Source organism: Lynx rufus, unplaced genomic scaffold (genome assembly GCF_022079265.1).
Source record: "Lynx rufus isolate CCGP_SWC_20201006 ecotype Redwood Valley unplaced genomic scaffold, mLynRuf1.p SCAF_18, whole genome shotgun sequence".
Taxonomy (NCBI): domain Eukaryota; kingdom Metazoa; phylum Chordata; class Mammalia; order Carnivora; family Felidae; genus Lynx; species Lynx rufus.
Window position 1 is genome coordinate 8,973,343 of NW_025814832.1, and position 22,121 is coordinate 8,995,463.

General features: G+C 51.0%; 1 protein-coding gene across 1 annotated transcript in view; it reads right to left on the bottom strand.

Moving 5' to 3' along the window:
* Positions 1-7,877, bottom strand: part of ASIC2 (acid sensing ion channel subunit 2) — a 1,013,190-nt gene extending 1,005,313 nt beyond the window's left edge. The window contains exon 1 of the mRNA XM_047081726.1: positions 7,323-7,877. Within this exon, the coding sequence (XP_046937682.1) occupies positions 7,323-7,877 (555 nt within the window). The remainder of the gene's footprint in view (positions 1-7,322) is intronic.
* Between the last annotated feature and the right edge of the window lie 14,244 nt (positions 7,878-22,121).

A 22,121-nucleotide genomic window follows, 5' to 3' on the forward strand; every position in this document is an offset into this window, starting at 1 on the left:
GATGGAGAACACGGGATTCTTGGCACTTTGAAATATGAACTGTTCTACGGAGCAATAGCTCTGACAGCAAACTTGATGCTAAAAGCTGCCAATTCAGTCTTCGGGGGATTTTTTTCAATGGGATCCCATGTCAGCTCTTCTTCTAGGCATCCACGGCAAACTAGGATTCACTTTGCAGAAAATTTTCTAGAACTCATCTCTTCATTAAGGGAAGGACTTTCTGTAGAGAGGAAAAGGGAAGCCCTGTAGAGAGGGGGAAAGGACCAATTACCAATTCAATAAGCTCTCGGGTAGCCTTCCTTCATCAGCCACTCTGGAGGTCTAAGAGCTCCCGGGGACAGAGGCACAGACACACAGACTCTCCCCCACCAGCAGCTAAGCACTAAGTGGCCTGTGCAGTAACATCAGCTTTTCTCTGCAAGTAGATGGTGTGGGTCATTATCACAGTCAGCTCCCGGTCACTGCCCCAGCCATCCAACACATCAGAGAGAATTCAGTACACCCCTGAAAACTTGTTTTCCAGGGAGCCGCAACCTAAAGTAATACAGACCGGAACCAGCTCCACAGAAAACCGCTCACTTAGCTTGGCAGGGGTCGCCTCTCCAAGGACACGGCAAATGCTCACAAAACTTCCAGGCATCTTAAGGAGTAAAGGTGCAATTTAGACGTAGTGCCCAGAGACTTTACAGGTGATGGGGAGTTAGGCTCCACACGGTGGACTGAGGCAGGCAAGAATGTTCTAAGCAAAGAGAACCTCATGGTCTCCGTGGTCCATGGTCCATGGTCCTCATGGTTCCTCATAGTCCTAAAGTTGTGCCACATCTAGGAACAGGGTCAGGCCTCAGTCGGGAGATCTAATTTAGTGTCAGTGAACACATCTGTGGTTCATCCTAGCAAACATGCAACAAACAGTGGGGTCAAGATGGCTTCAGGTAAATGCACAGCTAGATGTCAATAAAGTGCCATCGAAGGAGAGTACGTGGTGTTCAGTTGTGAACCTAAAATCCAAGAAGGCTGAATTAAGAGGGGTGGTTTCCACTCGCTCCCACAAATTATCCCTGGTGGTTCTGGCAGATAAGACAAAACACATCTCAAAAGAGGGGTATTGATTGGACATCTCTTTGGATTTTTTTGTTTACTTTTGAGAGAAAGAGAGAGAGAAAGCAGGGAAGGGGCAGAGAGAGGGAGACACAGTGTCTCAAGCAGGCTCCAGGCTCTGAGCTGTCATCACAGAGCCCGAGGAGGGGCTCAAACCCACAAACTGTGAGATCATACAGACCCTGATGCAGAGCTTGAACTCAAGGAGTGCGAGATCATGACCAGAGCCGAAGTCGGACACTTAATTGACTGAGCCACCCAGGTGCCCCAACATACCTTTGGATTTTACTTTCACTCTGAATGGACCTTTAAGGGCATTTTTAACACCCCGGATGCTACCCTGGGGACCCAAGAAGAAGAGAGCTAGCTGACACTGATCGGAAGTGTGCTGCACATCAGACAAGGCACCACATGTACAGAAGGTGTGATCCCAGGCACTAGGGTACACAAACACGCACACATTATGTGACCGGATGGAGCTATTCCCAAATGCCAAAGTAATACATGTAATTATGTCCGGGATGCTACCATAGGCAATTTTTTTGTTCCTTCCTTACTCCTTCCCCACACTGCCCAAGTTTTCTCCAATGAGCATGAACTGTTTCTGTCATCAGAAAGTGCGGTATGATAATAATTTTCAACAATGAGACATGCCATCCTGGTGTAGGTGGGATCCTAGATACCTACACCAAAAAAGGAAGCTGAGAAAAATGGCCGTATCAGCTATAGTGTCACCTTAGCTTCCAATAACTTTAATCCCCCTTAACATACTCTGAAGACACACTTTGAGAGCTTACCATGTGCTAAGCAGTTCCAAGTCTTGAGAATAGAAGGTCAGTAAAGACATCATGTCTTACAGGGAAGAGAGACAGAAATAGGCAATGTCTAAAAATTATCACTGGTTAAGGAATTCAGGTATTAAATTAAATCATCTCTGAGGTCTCTTCTAGCGTAAACACTTTCTGCGTGTAATGCTAGGAAAGGCACAGTGAGCGCTCTGACAGAGGAATATGAGCCAAGATGCTTTTTCAAAGACAGAGGAGGAAGAGATTCATTTAGATTACGGTCATGGGGAGAGGGACCGGCAATGATTTCCTGGAGAAGGCTACAGAGATATTAGAGCTGGATTTTAAAGGACGAGTAGGATTTAAATGAATAGACGTGGAGAGAGAGGTGGGAGAGCAAAAAGTAAGTAAGGCCCACGAGCAAAGGATTCTGGGTCCGTCTGGGAAACAGAAGGCAACTGTTTAATCAGCAACTGTCGGCAGGATGTATGCAGAGAACGTGTTTGAGGAGACAAAATGCCTGCTCTCAACTAGCTCCCCATCTAGAAAGGGTTGGGAAACGAGCTGTGAGCTCTCAGATGACAAGGAACTGGTCTGGCTTTATAACCGCTGCATAGCAGGTGTCCTCTCTGATGGATAAAGGGACGACTGAAGGAACACGCGGTAACATGCCACACTGTGATAAAAACACTACGCCTCGTACGGAGGTCACTCCACACCTCTCGGGGCTTGGGGGGCACGAGCTCCCCGGGGTGAGATTAGTAGCCATGAGCTGGTTCGTGGAAGCCAAGATGGTGTCTAGGCAGCAGAACTGATATGGACCAAAGCGCTGAAAAATGTGAAGGTTTGACTACTGTGAAAATTACAAATCCCACCATCACAGCAGTCGCCTGTGCTCTAAAGCTGGTGGTGAGTCACGGTAAGGAGGAGTGGGAAGAACACTGGCCTGGAGTCAAGAGAGCCAACGTCTAGCACAGGCTCAGTCATACTCCTGTGGGACACGAAGCAAAGCAAGGGGCCTGCCCTGTATGCACCAGGCTTCGGCCACTCACTGGCTCCTGTCGCACTTTACCTCCCTGAATGGGTGCAGCTCCCAGTGGCAGGTATTATTGTTTCTATTTTAAAGTTGGGGAGGGGCGCCTGGGTGACTCAGTAGGGTTAGGTGCCTGACTTTTTATTTTGGCTCAGGTCATGATCTCACGGTTTGTGGGATCGAGCTCTGCATCAGGATCTGTGCTGACAGTGCGGAGCCTGCTTGGGATTCTCAATTCTCTCTCTCCCTCTCTTCCTAACCCACTCACGCTCTCTCTCTCTCTCTCTCTCTCTCTCTCTCAATAAATAAATAAATAAATAAATAAATAAATAAATGGAAAGTGAGGTTAGGGAACTTGCCTACGATTACACAGCAAATGGGGGTACAGTTAGAACTCCAACTCTTCTCTCCCTAAAGCTCACCATCTTCGTGCACCTGCTGCTCATGTAATAAGAAATATTGAGAGGTTGGGTGTGGATCTGCCAGCCTTGGGCAGGAATTCCAGTGAGAGTCCTAAACCCTCACCTCTACATCTCTGTAATGCTATGTGATGTAGATGAAGAAGATCTAACAAGATCTCGTTGTGGAGAGACCTTTCTTTCAGTAAGGAAAGGTCAATGAAAGAAATCTCAAATTTAAAGCGCAAACACATACAATTACAGACATCAAATTAAAAGTGCCAACTGAAGGGTCATTTGCATTCCTGAACCTGGAGGCAGATGAACCCCAATGTGATGAGCAGAGAAACAGCGTGAAACAGTCACGTGCTAGTCACAAACAATGGAATTGCCACCTGTCTGTCACAGTTAGCTATTGAACCCAGCTGTGACCTCCACTCCAAGCAATCCCATTTCCACAGGCTGGGCTTTAACCCTGGGCTCCAAACACCTTGCGGCCACCTCCACCCCCCCCCCCCGGTTTCTGCTCACAGCGTTACTCATCAGCTGACTCCTACGGTGGGCTGCGAACAGGGCAGGGGGGCTGGACAATAATAATCCCCTGCTAACACGGAGAGCAGCCCCGCCTTACATCTGCACAATGTACAAAAGGACATTTACATGCATTGTCTCACATTCCTCATCCCCCAACAACCCTGTGAGTTACAAAGTCACGTATTACTACCAGATGTTACAGCGAGCAAGTTGAGGCCTAGAGAGGACATAAAATATGACCCAGGGAATAAGCTAGAAAATGATGGAGCTGTGATTCAAACCTCCTCAAGCCAAGAGGTTGTTACTAACCTTATCCTTAGATCACCGACCACCATGGCCAGAGACACCCCATCCAGATCTCCCTCCTTCCACCTGAGGTCAGCATGGCAAACGCCCCCCCCCACCCCGCCCCCGCCCCAAGCAGGCACTACGGAAGTAAGTCCCATTCGGCTTTCCCAGGAAGGACAAATACATGCCTATCTGCATTCAGATTGTCCCAGGTGAGGGCTAAGAATGTACCTGCATGAGCATGGAACACACCTGTATACATGGCAGTGAAAATTCCACACCTGGCTTCTTGGGACTTTTAACCTCCACAAACATCCTTCCCCTCTGCTAGAATCATGGCTCATTCACTAATTAAAGGGTATTACGCACTTCATTGCACACCAGCTAAGAACTTGGAATAAGAGCTTATGCAAAAGCACTAGCCCTGGAGACAGCACTAGGTATGTTTTATAGAAAAAGAAAAATGGAAAAAGCGATCCACCTGGGACATCCCCTCCCCCATACTTAACTTCGCTAATAAGTCAGCCACCGCATGTAAAGAAAGAAGCCACTCAGCATGGGAAAAACCCAGGCAGGGCCTAATAAATAAGCCAAATGGAGAGGGATGAGCAGCAGACAGATGGAATGGGCAAGAAGGCCAGTGAACTGACCTCCCATCAGCAAGGTTCCCTGCCCTCTTCCGGTGCAAGAGCCCCAGAATCAGCATACTATACCCCAGACTAAAAGGTACAGGGGTATAAAGGGGGAGTGGGAAGGATTACCCCTCACTGCAAGGTCTTGGAACAAACCTGGTGCCATGTCCCCTCTCACAGAGGCTCAGCATGGCTTCCCACTGTGATCAGAGGGTGAGAAAGGTCAGCCATCTACTTGGGGCCTCCTCCAGGTTTCCTGGAGTGGGTGCCCTTTTTGACACCGCCCAAACAGCTGGGAGATCCAGCCCTGAGGCTCATCCCCCTTTCGGCGCTGGGGGAGGTCACACATTGAGGGTCAGTCCAAGGAGGGACACCCGGCCAGATGAGCCCTGGACTTGCTGAGGACAGCAGATAATGACATACCACTTACTATTTCATAAACCATATCCACAAGCACCTTTACTATTTGAGAGACATCTTGGAGAGGTCAAAGGCTCAGGTAAGGCAAAGATCAGGCCTGATCTTTGGTCTCCTGGGACTCCGGGGCCTCCAATTATGGGCTAAGTGCAAAACGTCAGCTGTGGGCCAAAGAACCTTTACTTGGAAATGGAACTTGATCATGAACTGAGAGGAAACCACTAGTTGGACACGCAGTGACGAGGGTGCTTGAGATCTCGGTCCGGGGTCTGCTACCACAGTTTCTCTGAGTGTGTTCCGGGTACGTTCAGGCAGACAGAGGAACAGCTGAGTGCATTTCTGAGCTGCAAGGTGCAGTGGTGAAGCGGAGCGTTGCCACGGCACTAGAAAGCACGGGGTGGGATACAGGGATGGTTTCAGCCTCTGAGAATGAGGCATCATCCCATCCTCTCTCAAGCCACCTAGGCCATCGTTTGTGCATGAAATGTATGAGAGTCGTTTGCTCCGTTCAGAAGGGCTTCCAGTACGGCCGGTCCCTTCCTCCAGTTCAGACCCCCTTCCCCTTTCGTATAAATGCCCTGCCACTGCTTTTGCTGTGCTCTTCCTCACAGTGTTTGAAACGGATGGTAAAAACAGCTCCCCCAGGAAACAGAGCTCTATGGGATGCCCCCCACCCCCGGCACTGTGGGCTTTTCCAGAATCACAGACAGCTAACTGCAAGCACAGAGGCTGCAGGCAGAAACTGGTTATGGCATTAACTGGTTACGGCAGAAACTCAGAGCAAGAGGCCAGCAGGCAGTGGACCTGAGAGCGGGTGGAGAATGGGTGCACTACCAGCAAGGTGGGGCATGTCTTAATTAGGCAGAGGGCCCCGGACAAGTGCTGGTGACAGAGCCCATCCAGTTCCTTTGCAACTGCTGCACCTGTCATCCAGAACCTACCATTGCAATTTGGCTCAAGGCTCAGAGACTCAAAAGCTCTGGCTTCTCCCTAAGGCAGCTATGGGAGAAGCAGCCACCCTGGGCTTCTGGAGGGTCCCACAGCCCCTGAGGCCCCAGACCCGCCTGGAAGGAAGGAGGCGTGCGTAGCTGCAGTCTCACCCCCTTATGCCAAGTTATGCCTAGCAGCCCACTAACTGGGCAAACGGAGAACCCTGGCAGCGACAGCTCTCCTCCCATCCTTTCTCTGCCCCTCCAGGAAGCCCCATCCTGAACGTGAGCCACATCCCCCTCCGCCTTTCCTCTTTACTCAGCTCCACACTCCTCCTCCAGGCTTTCCAATCCCACAGCTGCTCGCCCCCTCCCCACACCACTCCTCTGGCATCCACGTTGTTAAGCGACTGCACAGGCAGCAGCCCGAGCCTTTGAGTTTCAAGCCGAAGCTCCCAGACAAGCCAGCCTGGACCGCCTCGCCCTCACAGGCATCTCCCTGACCGTCCTCCTACACACAGGCCTCCACTTACACGCTCCTCTTGGGCCCAAGCACCCTGGACATCTCTTTGCTTCCGACCTGCCAGCAGACCAGATGGAGACCGGGGGGTCCCCCGCCCCCGACTCTCCTCTCCCCACACGGAGCTCGGAATCCACGCAAGAAAAGGAAGCACAGAGACTTCCACCCCTGTGAGCATCACCTGCTCCAGCAAGCTCCCAAAGCCACTGATACCACCCAGGCTGTCTGGGGCCCCACACCCCCTTCTCTGGCAGCTTCAGCTCCAGCCCAGCCCACAGGATGCAGTGCCTGATGCCACTTCCGAGCAGAGAAAGAGACAGAGAGGGGGGAAAAAAATGCCACCTCGTCAATGACAAGCTGTTCCAATCACACAGCTCAGCGACCAAGTGCCCCGGACAGCGGACAGCTCAGGCCTCCTCCCTCTAGTTGGGAGGAAGCCAGCTCAGCACATCTGGGGAAGCGATCCCCCACCGCAGGCCCCCTGCTCGCCCTCCACGCCTGACCAGACCACACTGCCCCATCCTGGCAGGCACACCGCTCCAACCAGTTCCAACAACTCTGGCCAACTACCCTCCTGGCCTTCGACTCAGGCACCATGCTCTCTCCTGCTCCGGGGAACGCGGAGACCCCAGCGTGGCACTTCTCAAGAGAACCATGCGCAAAAGTGAGCTGAAAGCCAAGTACTCACGGTGGTGAAGTCCTGGTGGCCGCACTCCTGCCCTTTGAACTTGCAGTAGAGCATCATATCCTTCAGGTCGTGGCCCACGCGATGCAGGAACTCCAGCATGCTGAACTGCTTGGGTTTGTAGTGTTTGAAGTTGGCCTTCTGCCGCAGGGCCTCCAGGACCGTGGGGTCTGCCAGGTGCGGGTCTGGGATCTGCAGGTTGACGTCGAGCAGGGCCAGCAGCTCCCCGGCGTGGTACAGGTCATTGGTGGTCAGCCTGGAGAACCGGAAGCCGTTGAGGTTGCAGAGGGTCACGGCTGGGAAGACCAGGCTTTGGGCCACCACCTCATCCACCTTGGTGACGTGCTGGTAGGAGAGGTAGTAGGACACTCTCTCGGAGCTCTCCACCAGCAGCAGGCCCAGGGAGCCCACGAAGGCCACGGCCCAGAGCACACGCCGGATGGTCATCGGCCCATACACGAAGATGTGGCGGATGCCGTGGAGGGTGGAGGTGTTGGCAAAGATGTGGATGCTAGAGGGCTGCAGGCTGCCCTCGCTGGGGCTCTCCTTGAGGTCCATGGGGACCCTGTGCAGTTCCGCAACTGGCTTCAGGTTGATCCAATTTCGGAGAAGAGTTCCCAGTCCTCGGGCTCTGCTTAAACCTTGACGTTCAAGGGAGAGAACACGGCAAGGCAAGCATCAGGCCAGACGCCTGGAGTTTATCCTGGGAGCCCAGCCGCACGCTGCCAGGGGTGAGTGTTTATATAAACCCATTCAAACTCTAGCTCCTGATTTTTTCCAGGCGATAAGGAGGGCTGGTTTTATTTAGGGAGACACCAAGGTGATGTGGAAGAGATGTGGGTGGGAAGGGAGAGCTTAGCCAATGGAAATAAAGTCCTCCCCCCTACACACGCCACTAGAGACAAGATTAAAAGCGAGAGCGAGGGAGAAAATGCTTCAAACAAGTCGCTCGGCAGCCCGGAGCCTGTTAGGCAGCGCATAATGCCCCGCGGTGAGCATCCCGGGGATGTCGCGCGGCCACGCTGATGCACTGCGGGCGGGCGCAGCGCGAGCCTCCCGAGCCGCCGCCGCGCCGCTCCGGACCCCGGATTCCGCTTCTCGCCGCCGGCCGCCGGCCCTCCTCGCCGCCTCCTCCGGGCCCCCTCTTTCGGGCGGAATTCCAAATGCCGGCGGGCCGCGGCCAGCGCCCCGGAGAGGGGGCAGCGCGCCACCGCGGACAGGCGCGGACCCGGAGGCCGGCAGGACGCGGGGGCTCCACGAGGGCCTCGCCTCTCCCCCGCCTCCCGGAAGTAAGGCGAGACCCAGAGGCCGCCGAGCGAGCCGGCCTCCTCCCCTCCCCCGCCGCCCCCTATCCCGGGCTGCGAGGTGGGGGAGGCGGGGGAGACGGGGGGGGGGGGGGGGGGAGGGGGGGGGAGGGAGGCAGGGAGGCACGGGGGCGAGAGGCCCGGGGGGAGGGGGAAACCCCGCGAAAGTTTCTTTTTGGCCGTTTTGGGAGGAGCTAGTGGGGGGGGGGCGGCCTTCGCCGAAGGTGGAGTGAGGACGTGACACCCCTCCCCGTAGATAGATGGCAGGGAGGCACTGGATAAACTCCGGAGAGCCAGGTGTGGGGGTGGAGGCAGAATTCCTTTGCTGGGATTCTGCTCCCGGGTCACACACACTCAGCCCGGGGCCCTCAGAGGGGAGATGCTGAATGTGGAGAAGGTAAGAAGCAACCCAGAAACCACAGTGCCTCTGCCACCGGCCGGCGGGAGGGGGACATTCCAGGGAGCGAGGAAGCCCCTCCGGAGACCTGGATAAGGAGCAACAAGTAGCCCCCACCCCACAGAGCCGCTGTGCTATCCCGAGGTTCTGTATCTGCAAAAGAAAGACAGCTGGGGTTCCAGGTAGGGCTGGCTGGCCCCCTTTGGGCTGTGTGTGTTCTGGCCCCGGATTTGCCAGATGGAATCACAGCTGGAGATAGAGGTGGGGAGCATAGGACTGGGGTTTGAGCAGCCTACCTCCTTTTCCTGAAAATCCACTGGAAGTCAGCCCCTGCTAGGAGGTGGGTGTGGCTTGCCCCGCGCCAGGGATCAAATTGGTTGGAACCTATGGAGTCAGGGATGCTAAATCCTCATCAGGAGGAAAGGAACAGAAAGTTCCAGCGGCCAACCCAGTGCACACAGCCAAGCTGGGGCAGAGCCACATAGAGGCGCCTTGTTGAGCCAACCTGGTGTCCCCAGGGCACGCCAAGCTTAAATACTCCTTGGAAGGCATTTGAGAAGAAGGCAGCCTAGGGAATGTCCCTCCTGGATTGTATCTACTTCAAAATATTTCTCCATCCCATCTGCCCTAAACCAGACCCAAACAGAACAGAATCCGGATGCTCTCTGAGGCAATAAGCATGTGGCATTGAATTACTGATGTATTGATCCTGGGAGCTTACGGTGCGGAAGCATCACAAGGAAGCACAAATGCCAGAGGGTACCCAACCTCATCCGTGTGCCACCTCCGAGGTCCCAGACCCCTGCCTAGACAGGCAGAGGGTCTTCAAAACAAGGGGGCCAAAATTAAGAACCTGTCATATGTCAAGACCTGTGTGAGCGTGTCTTATCTCACTTAACCCTTCCAACCGCCGTGGCAGGTATATGCTGCAATATTACCTCCAGTATACAGATGAGAAACTGAGACTCACAGAAGGTGCCCCCACCAAGTTACACAGCTAATAAGTTCCAGAGCTGGGCCTTGAACTCAGGCATGCTTGCCTCCAAAACACAGACTCAAAAAGCAAATCCAAACACTCCCTCCCAAACGTAGGAAGGGGCAAGCATTTCTATCCCACTTCCCAAATTACACACACACACACACACACACACACACACACACACACACACTATGAACCACTTCCTCCTTCCACATACAGAAAGCAGCCCTATCCCTCCTCCCCACCAGGCCAATCAATCCCTGTTGTCCATTTTTTAGCTCAAGTCCCTCCTCCTACAGGAAGACTTCCCCCATGAATCTAATCTTGGCTCATCAGTTTGGTTAACAAGTGTGTTGAACTCCATCTGCACCACACCCTGTATTGGTTTGGGGGAAATGAGGAGGAATCCAACACATTTCTTACCCTTGACAATTCAGGATTCAATGGGGGCAGAGGCGGTGTTGGTTTGCAAACTGGCCCCTGGACATAGACGGCAAGGAGAGACCAAGAAAGAAGCAGACCTCTCCAGATGGGTAGGTGGCAGGTTACATAAGCCGGGAACTGAACTAACAAGGCTTGTCTTGGGCACCACAAGAAGTGTCGATTTCCATGCCTGCTTGCTAGAACATTAAATGTTTATGTAGAGGTCTTAACTGGCCTCAGTCACATGTGCCACCCAGATGTTCTCAACAACACCTTGCTCTGCAAAGCTGTGTCCTTGGGCAGCGTGGGGAAGGCAAGCAGAATGCACATTTCAAGAGGGACTGAGGAGCCTCCGACTGCCCTGGGTCAAGCTCGGGGTTAACCAGCGGTCTCGTCCTCTTGATCACCTCCTTCAACATTCCACCCCTCTTGACTGGCTCTTCTAATCTCACATGCCCCCCTCCTCCACTGCGTGCCTGAGGGGTCAGCAAGGGGAAACCCCTTGCTGCTTCAGGGTGGCTCATTTGGGGCAGCTCTTCAGCCTCCCTGAGACAGCTACCATAGCAACAGCCTAGGCACAGTCAAGAGAAAACACAGATTAAGATCATTCTCCCCCAAACAATATTCTCCATGAAGAGCCCCATCGTCTGAACCACTGATTTATTAAAACCTGTAGGTTTGGGATCAGATCACTCAGGATGTTCCCTTGTGTCCTCGCGTGATTTAAAAAAGATGGTACATCAGCAGACTCACCAGGTATGAACACACAACATTCTGTTGGGATAATGGCACAGGTGCCTCCTTGCAAGGCAGTCTTGCTTTGGAGGCCATCTTACTTTGGAGGACAGCTTTTCCCATTAGACACGTCAGTGTTCGGTAAAGACAGGCCTTGCCGGGTGAATTCAGTAAGGGCTTCTGTGTGTGCTGTCTTCTAGGCCAATGGGGGAGACAAAGACGAGCCAAATGATTGTAGCAGTGGAAAACAGAGTGTGTGCACCTGGCCTTGAGGAGAGGGAGCTTGGCAGCTTTAGGAACGTAGCCTTGTTGTATGTACCATACATGTTAGCCGGGGAGGCAGCACTCTTGGGTGTGAGGAGATGCACTGGGGGGGGTGGGATATGCCAGACCAAGACCCCCACCTTCTCCCCTCTCTCATTGGTGCATGTACCATTCCACGTATGGCATTTTCAACAGGTTCAGCCTGCAGCAGGACAGCCAGATCCCCAGGGAGATTGGAGCGATTCCCCCTCCCCCCACAGAGAGATGCAAAGTAATTCACCCATCCTGGTGAGATGTCTTACTGCAAATTCCAGTAGATGATGCATGATGGGGGCTTGGTGTTTTCAGCAGTATAGCACATCGATCCACGGTAAGAGTCTGGGCAATGGCTATTTCCAGAAACTTCCACGCCTAATGGCATGGAGTGTCTCAGTAGGGGTCCCCGTTGTAGCATATAGAACAACAGACCCTATTGGCGGATGATTCAAATGCATTAAAGCCTGGGATAGCACTTTAGTCTGCCTGGCCACAGTGGTTTTACTGGTTAGTAATTTAGGCTTCTGCTTTAGTACTCTTTTTTTCCTTTCCACTAAGCCTGCTGCGTGCAGGTGTGAGGGGAGGTGAAACTTCCACTCAATGTCATGTTCTTTTGCCCAGTCTCGGAATGTGACCCCTGATCACTGTTTATATGGCATGCGTATCCATACGTGGTAGTCAGCTTCTCTAATCCTCTAATGGTGGCAGCCTGGTTTACGTGGTGATAAGGAAAAGCTTGAGTAAGGCCAAGTGTCCACACAAACCGGGCATATTTAGAATCCTTACTCAGAAGGAGGGGGCCAATATAATCAATTTTCCCATCTCTCACCAGATGGGAATTCCTGAGGTTGACTCCAGACCCCTTTGGCAGTTGCCCTGGGTATTGTTTGTTTATTTAAGATTTTTATTTTTAAGTAATCTCTATACCCAATGGGAGGGTTTCATGACTTTCATGTCTCTAATATCAAGACTCATGACTCTAATATCAAGAACCGCACACTCTACCAACTGAGCCAACCAGATGCCCCAACCCGGGGCGTTGGAGAACACACAGAACATGTAGTTAACCAAGTCACTGTGTTTCAAGGGCAATCCAGCATCCTTGGTAATATGCCAGCCTGCCCCGGCACAACAGTGGCCACTCTTCCTAGGCACCTAATTCAGCTGTATCAGCTGACGGGGCACTTGCTAAGAGTAGGGAATCAGTTTCCTGATTGCCACGGGTGTCCGAGCTAGGACGTGGAACACAGGATTGCGGGTGAACCCAAATGTCTTTTCCACCTTTTCTGAGACATGAAGGCTTACTCATGATCATCCGCCTCTCAGCTTCCCATTGTCCAAGTCATAGAGCTAATCCCTTTAGAATAGTCCACTGTCAGTGCAAAGAGCTAGTGGCCAGGACTCATGAATAATCACAAGCCAAACCCCTCTGAATTCAGCCTACTGGCTGCCATGGTTCCTTTCTGTTTCCAGGCATCAGCAGGAATTTCCCCCACCCTCTCCCCACAGACCATAGGGGCCACCATGAGAACGGAGAGGCGCTCCACATTCTACAGGACCTAGGAGCCCCTGCATTTCTAGAAACAGTGGGCTGGTGGACAGAGTGCCCCTCTGCTGCAAATAGGCATGGCCCTTTGGTCACAATGGGGGTTTGAGCCGTGGTGGAAGTGAGTGGATGGTACACGTTCTCAGCCCATCCCCTGATAGAAAAGCGGAGCGCTTACCAGGATATGCTGTTCCTTGGTGAGAGGCTCCACCTGGAGGAGCGCGCTGTGCACTGCCAGGAGCTGGTGCTGTATGGGGCCATTTCAGTTTCTTGCCCCTTCCAGAGCCAAGACCAAAATCCTAGGGGTATTTTCTCCTTCTGTCCTCTCTGCCACAGTGCGCGACCCCCACCTTCTGCAGTCACAGACACGTCTAACTCAGAAGGTAGCCCTGCTTGGGAGATGCCCAGGCTTTAATCGGCTTCATTACTATTTTTGCCTTCCCTTACCCTATGTCCACGCCTGCCCTTTCTTTACCAGGCAGCATAAGGGATGGAGGTACTGTGCCAGGTGGGGAACGAAAGTCCTCCAAAACCCCCAAATGCCTGCAAAGGTGCACCATCCTGTGACATATTGTGAGGCTGAGCAGGGAGCCCTGGGGAGGCACTGGAAAGGTCCACTATTGCCCCTCCCACATAAGCGAATTGATCTTAAGTCGTCAGACACCTGCACTTGCCAATCTGTCCATGATTCCTTGTATATGTAAGGAAACGGGCGTATATAGCAATTCAACCTGACAGTGAATAGAATGTTTCTACACAGCTCTTCTTAAGGGCCCTTTTTATTAGGTAAGACTCATTTGCAATTCGCAGTATGGCTTATGCATGAACATCATATATTCCAGGATCCTTAAAAGTGTTTTTGTGGTATTCTATTGGTTAAACATCTTCCTCTTCAATCAGATTTACAACACTTATCCCCTTGGCCCTGTGGGTATGTATGGGGGCAAAGGGGACTGGATTTAGATTGGGGCCATTTGGCCCAAACTTTCAGGTTCTGCCCTAATTTGTGGTCTTTTTGATGAAAGCAAAATATTAAGTGTCTGGCTAAACATTAAGGAAATTTCCAGATAAATTCATTTGCAAATCAGGCAATTTAACTCCCTACTTAGACAATGTGCCGCGATTTTTGCTCTGGCAAATTTATTCGCTTATGAATACACGAAAGCTTGGATGAATTCATGTTTTCTGACACTGATTCTGCTTTTCTGAGAAGCAACAAGCCGGGGGGACCCTCTTCCAACCCTGGGGGATCTGAGGTCTGCCCAGAACCCAGAGCCTGCTGCCCAGGGAAGGTGAGGGCACAGAGGGCAGCCTGCCATCTCAAGCAAGTGGTGACAGGTAGGAGAGTCAGGAAGCTGAGACCTACAATGACCTCGGATGCTAATTTGCTATTTAACATATGCTAGATACATGCTACTGTCACCATAACTCCCTAATTAAAAAAAAAGACATCCTTTTCTAATATACAGGTGGCATTGTTACTTCATTACTACTTCTTAGTACATTACGTTACTATTGGAGTTGATATTGTCATTGAGTAATATACATTACCATATCGTCAATATACAACTTTTTCTCCTGACCTCTCATTGACCTAAAGAAAGGTTAAAGGGGCGCCTGGATGGCTCAGTCCGGTAAGCATTCAATTTCAGTTGGGTTCAGGATCTCACAGTTTGTGAGTTTCAGCCCCGCCCAGGGCTTGCTGCTGCTTTCAGCTCAGAGCCCGCTTTGGATCCTCTGGCTCTGTCTCCCTCTCCCTCTGCCCACCCCCCACTCTCACGTGCTCTCTGTATCTCCCTCTCAAAAATAAATAATAAACATTTATGGGGTGCCTGAGTCACTCAGTCAGTACAGCATCCGACTCTTGATTTCAGCTCAGGTCATGATCTCACGGTTTGTGAGTTCGAGCCCCATGCCAGTGTGGAGGCTGCTTGGGATTCTCCCTTTCCCTCTCTCTCTTTGCTGCCCCCCTGCTTGTACTCTCCCTCCTCCCTCTCTCTCTCTCTCCCTCTCTCAAAATAAATAAACACTTTTTAAAAAGAAGAAAAAAGGTTGAAGATCAACTATTGTAAATCAAAGTGTTTCCTGTTGTTGGCTGGTTTTTATTTTTTTTTTAATTTTTTTTAACTTTTTATTTATTTTTGAGACAGAGAGAGACAGAGCATGAACGGGGGAGGGTCAGAGAGAGGAAGACACAGAATCTGAGACAGGCTCCAGGCTCTGAGCTGTCAGCACAGAGCCCGACGCGGGGCTCGAACTCACGGACCGTGAGATCATGACCTGAGCTGAAATCAGCCGCTTAACCAACCTAGCCACCCAGGCGCCCCAAGCTGGTTTTTAAATAAACACCTTATACAGCAGCTAATCCCATCTGGTTTTGTTACCTCAGCATATGCTTAGCAAATAATTTGTCATAAAGCAAATAATCTGTCACCAGGGAGGGACAATCAGCAAAGGCATTTAATGTGTGACTTATTGAGATCTTATTTATAGTTGTTTTATTTTTGCCTTCCAGGAGAAAACTACAGAAACCAGTCCACACAGAGGGGACTTTTAGGGTTCAGCTGCCCATTGATCTGAGCCCCGGAACGGATATAACTTGCTGCACAGCCTTTGGAAAGCCATGTAACATCTCTGCGCCGTTTCCCTGTTTGTGCTAAATTATTGCTTGAGGCCTCTTCCTGCACCAGCTTTCTATGCCACTGCAATTTGACACAATCCTTGACCAAATCATAAATACCTTGTTAATGGGATAAAAATGAGTTCGAATCTGGGATTCTGGTCATTAACCCCATGTCACCATCTGTTAGAGCGCTGCGATGACAGGGTCAGGTGAATCCGAATCACATGTTAAACACGCAGGTGTCTGTTCCATCCTCTCTCCACACCCTACGCCCTCACTGAATCAGAATCTCTAGGGGTGGGGCCTGGAAGGCTCTCTTTCCTTTATGAGATTACAGAGGGCAGTATGGGGACCCCACCCAAACCAGCCAGGTTCCAGGAGCTCCTCCTATCAATGAGGCACGCCAAGCTATTTTCCAGAGTTTTGCACTTGGCATTTCCCCCGGCCTGGAAAGGTTTCCCCCATGGCTGGCTTCTTCTCATCTGTCACCTGCTCACAGAGGGTCTTGGCTGGCCTCCCTCTCTCCACCCTCCACCCCACTCGCTAACCCATCACTTGTTTCCTTTTCTTCTCAGCACTAGTCACTTTTTGAAATTCATCTCCCCTCCTTGTGCACTATCTAGGAGGCCCTACTCCACCCACACCCTACCTTCTGGGGGCAGAGACCCTGCTCGGCTTGTTGGAAGCTGGACCCCCGCATGAGAGACCCAGGAGGTGCTCTGTGATGTAAGAATTCCCTTAGCCCCAAGGTTGAGGCTGCTTGTCTGAGATGCGGGAATGGGGACCCTCTTCCGACCCTGAGAAACCTGGGCCTTGTCCTGAAACCAGTTCCTGAGGGTGGTGCGGGGCATCTCTTACCCCCAAGCCCCGTCCACGGCACTGAGGAAGACCCAAGTGGCACCAGCAGGCGGCCAGGTGCCCGGAGAACCTCAGCTGGGGTATTTGATGGAAAATCCTAACTCAGAGGCTGTTGACAAGGTTCTCCTCCCTTCGTGGTCTAGCAAAAAAAAATGGGTGCTGGTGGAAGCTGAGGTCAGGTGTGAATGGAGTACTGCTTACCTACCCCATAAAAGGGCCGTTCCATTTTCATTCCCCCTGACCAAAGACAGCTGACCTTGACATTTCCCATACCAGCTTTTCTCTACTTTCCTAATCTGATGGGATAATGATGTCATAAAGAAATAACTTAAACAGTAGGTGTTTAATAAATGCTCGCTGATGTAAAATTAGGAAGACAATCGCAAGAGGACCTCCAAACTCTTCCTTACACTCAATCAGTTTTTTGATAGCCAAAAATTAGTTTGTAATATGAGCACTCACCCCCTTAGTACAGAATCAATGGCTTCTTTCTCTTCTTTGCTTTCAATGAGACACATATACCTGTAGCCCCTTAGTCACCTAAGGCTCCAGGTAGGCTCAGGAGGGGCTCCAGGACCACACCCGACCTCTCCAGTCCCTCTGTTTAAAGACACAGAAGTCCCATCTCGAACAAAGCAGGTGTGCTTCAAATCTATCCCATGCGTCAAACGAGGTACCCGGGGCCCTGAGGCGCTGGCTCCTGATTTAATGTTGTCATTTCCCTTCTCCACAGGGCGTGAAAGTCCCCTGACCCTACCGCTCCCTGTCCAACCTCTGTATTATGTTTGCCTTCTCTAAATATTTTTTTTTGCGTGTGTCCGTCTTTATGCGCCTTCCTCTTTGAGTCTGCCTCTGCTCCTCTTTCCCCTGGGATAGAAGTAGGAGAAAGAACCCATCGCTGTTTTCTCTGTCTCTCACCCCCCAGAGCCAACTGTTTCACGCATGAAGACAAATGAAGTCAATCAGCTATAGACAGGCTTTCAACAAAAATTTTATGGGCACCACCTTGGCCATAGGTGAGCTAGTGGCAACAGGAATGCCAGGGAAAGCCCACCAGTGCCTAAGGGTTAGTCCTGCCCTGATTCCAAGGGGAACTTCCTCCCACTACTGGTTAGAACTGCTTCTTTTTTTCTTTTTTTAATGTTTATTTATTTTTGAGAGAGAGAGAGCATGAGCAGGGGCAGGGCAGAGAAGGAGTGAGAGAGAGAGAATCCCAAGCAGGCTCTGTGCTGTCAGCACAGAGCCCATGAGGGGCTGGAAACCACAAGTTGTGAGACCATGACCTGAGCCAAAACCAAGAATCAGGTGCTTGACCAACTGAGCCACTCAAGCACCCCTAGAACTGATTCTGATCTTTGGGAACAAGTGGTTGGCGGAGGTGATATTTTATTCCTACCTATTCAATTTGCTTATTACAACCTCCTTGAACCCTCATGAACCCTCCCTCGCCCATCCACCCACCTTCTTATATCAGTCCTCCCTCCCCCCTGCTCCCCTCTCTCTTCACCCATCCCCACGTCTTCTAAGAAGTGGCTCAGTGTGTATGGATCGGAGTGTGCCTCATCTGTGTACCCCTTTGCGTGGGATGACTTTTCTGTATCTCCGGCATTCATTTTAAGTCAATTTACTCCTTTACCTCTGTCATAAAGCAATGAGAAATAAAGCAATGAGAAATTCATTACATGTTCACGCAGGCAACCCAGTGGCAGGCACCACGGGGGAATAAGGAAGTCATGAAAGGCACAGTCCCTTCTCTCATGGAGCTTTGTGTCTCCCTGCTGAGGCACTAATAATAATTTGTATCAATACCACACTTGATGTGACGTGTCCAGCAGGCTTTATCTTACATGATTTCCATGAGCAGAAGAGGGGTCGTGGTCTCTGTGGCATGAAAGAGGAAACTGAGGCTCTGAGAGTTGGAGGACATTGAGAAGACAGTAGGAGCATCTGGGGCTCACGTCCTGGCTCCCTGACTCCAGATTTTCTGTCCTTTCCACTCTGCCATCATTCTAAGCAAGCATCCTCTGCAGACATGTCACAGAGCTAGGACACAGTGAAGCTGGCCAGAGTCCACTGACCGTGACAAGAGGAGCAGGCTCCAGGGAAAAGAAAACCAGTGAGGGCTGGACAGAGAGAGGCAAGGAACAATGCGCGGGAGGTGGAGGCTGGAAGAAGGTCCAGAACCTGGCCAGGGGGTGATACCACGGAGGTAGCTTCAGCCCCTGTGTGTACCCATGTGTTGTCCAGAAGGCCACTGAAGAGCCACTGGAAGCAGATTTTCAAGAGCTTTTGTAGAAGGAGTGAGATGGAGGTGTCTTTTCACTCTCTCTGTGTATATATAAATATAAACATATACATATGTATACACGTCTCCTCTTTCTGTGTCTGATTATGCATTCAATTCAGCATGGATTTAAGGACTGCTAATTTTGGTATGGGCACTTTGATAGAACAATCTGGAGAACACCAGGAAGGAAGAGACATCATTTTTCTGTTGTTGGAGGAGGTGATCAAGGGAACGTGACCCGCCCCCCCCCCCACAGTTGACCAGCGAACTGGTCCCAGGAAATCAAAAGCTCCTCACTCCCTCCTCTGTCCTTGGAAGTCATGCTCTGCCCACCATTCCTACGATGGGAGCTGCTTTCAAGGACGCAGCCTTGAGAGTAAGGTGCTGTTGAGGACATCTAAATGGTATACGTAACCGAATCTAATTAAGGCCTCTGCATAAACATTTGAGATAATGGGAGGTTAGGTATGGAGGTCTACTCATCTCTCGATGCCTAAGATGAGCCTGGTTAGTAAGTTCCCTTGCTTATTAAAACTGCCACCTACCAACCTGGAGAGGTCTGCCTCTTTCCTAGGTCTCTCTTTGCCCTCTGTGTACAGGCACCCTTGTGCAAACCAACAGTTGTCCCCAGGGTGTGGCCAAGGCAAGGGTCTGCGCATACTGCAGAGAGAGCTCTGGATTATGGGATAGCAGGGGATGTGGCATCGAAATGTCCCGAAGTTCTCTGTGCAGACTACATTTTCATGGAGGGAAGGGAATTGGCATGTACTGAGAGCCAAACTCTCGTTCCATCTGCGAGATTTTTTGCCCATTTTACAGAAAAGGAGACTGAGGCTTCAGGAGGTATGTAAATTGCCCATGAGCCCACATCAAGTGTGGGGATGCGCTTCTGGTAAGAGTTCAGGGTCACTGAATCACACTGCTGCCGGTGCACCTAATGAGGCCGTGAGGGCTGTGGTCCAGGCTTCAGGTGCTGGTGCCAGACGGCTGGAGCCACCGCATGCCAGCTCTGTTATGTGAAGCACGCTATGTACCTTGTCTAAACCTTGGTTTGCTCATCTGTAAAATGGGGATAGTGTGAAAGCACCTGCCTCGTAGGGAGAATGTGAGGAGTTAAAATGTGTGAAGCACTAATGAGTGTCTAAGAAAAGCCCAGTAACTATAGCTGCCATTATAAGAGCCATCATTATCGTTACTGCTGTTGTCAATAGGGGAGCTAGGTGACATGAAGCCACCCCTGTGGGCTTGTGATCTTTCTCTGGCCCCCATACCCCAACCTATTCCCATGCAAAATGGCGGGTGTGCAGTCACGACCCAGGGCTTGAACGTGAGGGCAGACGAGCAGTGCAGGTGTACTAGCCATATGCTGGAGTCCAGCTAGGGCCCTTGGACAAGGAGAGGACTCTCCCAGCTGGGGTTCAGGGCCTTTCCCCTGAGATGGGCAGGGACACTCTGATCAGGTCACTTGCCCCCTATTAAGCATCTCTGGTGTGTCAAGCTCTACACTAGACTGTGAAGATATAATACTCAATAAGATGTATCCCCTTGAGCTCTGGTGCAGCTTTGGCAGATATGTTTTGCTGGATCTGTTTCCTCTTTGGGGAAATAGAGAGGCCGGAGGACTCCCATGGTCCCTTGCAGACCTACCCCCTGAGTAGTGCTGTGAATAATCACTCTTCCAGCTTCTGTCCCCGAGAAGAGCCTTTGGTCTTCCCAAGGCTGGAGACCTGGAGACTTCTGCTCCTTCTTCTTGTCAAGTGTATTTTTTTGTGTGAGATTTGAGGAGTGAGGATCATCCCCCAACAAGGCCAGTTGTCCTTGAACTTCCTGACCCCATTCATCCACCAGCACTCCCTACATCCACCAGCCCCACCTTCTTTCTTAACAAATGATTCCTACATCCACATATCTCTACAATACCTGCCAACCAAACTCCAAAAGCAAATTGCCAACCACGTCTAAGGCAGCTGTTGATTTTACTGACCATAGCAAAGCATGTTCTGTGAGTCAGGTCACAGCAATAAATGTCAGGAAGGACTGAAAGAGGAATCAAGATTTGCTCTGTCACCCACAGAGCTTAAGGTGGATGAATAGGACTGCTGTATACACATTTGGCACAAGGGAAGAGATGTGTGCTGGAGCCAGGCATATTCTGGGGACCTAGAATGGAATTTGTGTGAAGGTTCCCATCTCAGTGCTGCAGCTGACATTAAATCCTTCTGGGACTCTCCCCAGGAATAGCCAATGTTACTCAAGACAGACACTTATTGTATGCCAGTTGACGATGCCAAGGGTTTACCTGGATTGTGTCAATTAGTGAGAGTTTCTCAACTTTGGCACTGTTAACACTTGGGGCTGGATAATTCTATGCTGTGCAGGTGCTTTCCTGTGCACTGTATGGTAATTAGCCTCATCCCTGACCTCTACCCACCAGATGCCAGCCGCATCCCACCGCCACCAATTATGACAACCAAAAATGTCCCCAGACTCCTAGGAAGCAGAATCATTCCTTGTTAAGAACCACTGAGTGAATCTTTTTTTTTTTTTAAGTTTATTTATTTATTTTGAGAGAGAGAGAGAGAGCACACGCACGCACACGAGTTGGGGACAGGCAAAGAAAGAAGGAGAGAGAGAATCCCAAGCAGGCTCTGCGGTCTCAGCATGGAGCCCTACACAGTTTCCATCTCACGAGCCATGAGATTATGACCTGAGCTGAAATCAAGAGCCAGACACTTAACTGACTGAGCTTCCCAGGCACCCCGCTGAGTGCAACTTAATATAGACCAGGGAGGTGGGTGCTATTACCGTCTGCACTTTATAGCTGTTTCTCCTCTAAACTGAGGCACAGCAAAGTTAAATCGTGTGTCCACAGTCACACTGCTAGGAAGAGCTGGGAGCCAGCCAATCTTCTTCCACAGACCACACTTTTACTGTCTTTACCGCACCGCCTATCACCCCGTGCATGGTGCTGAGGACTGGGTAATGTGCAATAACCCCGCACAAAGATGGGCCATTAGTCACGGCAGTCCCTTCTGCCGGGTCTGCATTTCACTACCTTTCTTTCCACGAGCCGCACAACAACCCTTCCTTGTAGGTGTATCTCCCAATTATAAATGAGCGCCCTGAGACCGGGATTAACAGGAAAGGGTTGCCCCCAGGTCACAGAGCAGGCAAGCCACGAGGGTCCAGAATTTGAACGCCCCAGCTTGTAATTCTCTGCCCTCCGCTACTCAGAGAGTGGCATAAACACCGATGATACTATGGGAGACAGGCAAGAGACTTAATAAAAAATGAATGCAAATTCTGGATGATGGATCTATTTAGGGGATAAATTATTATGCGATGGTATA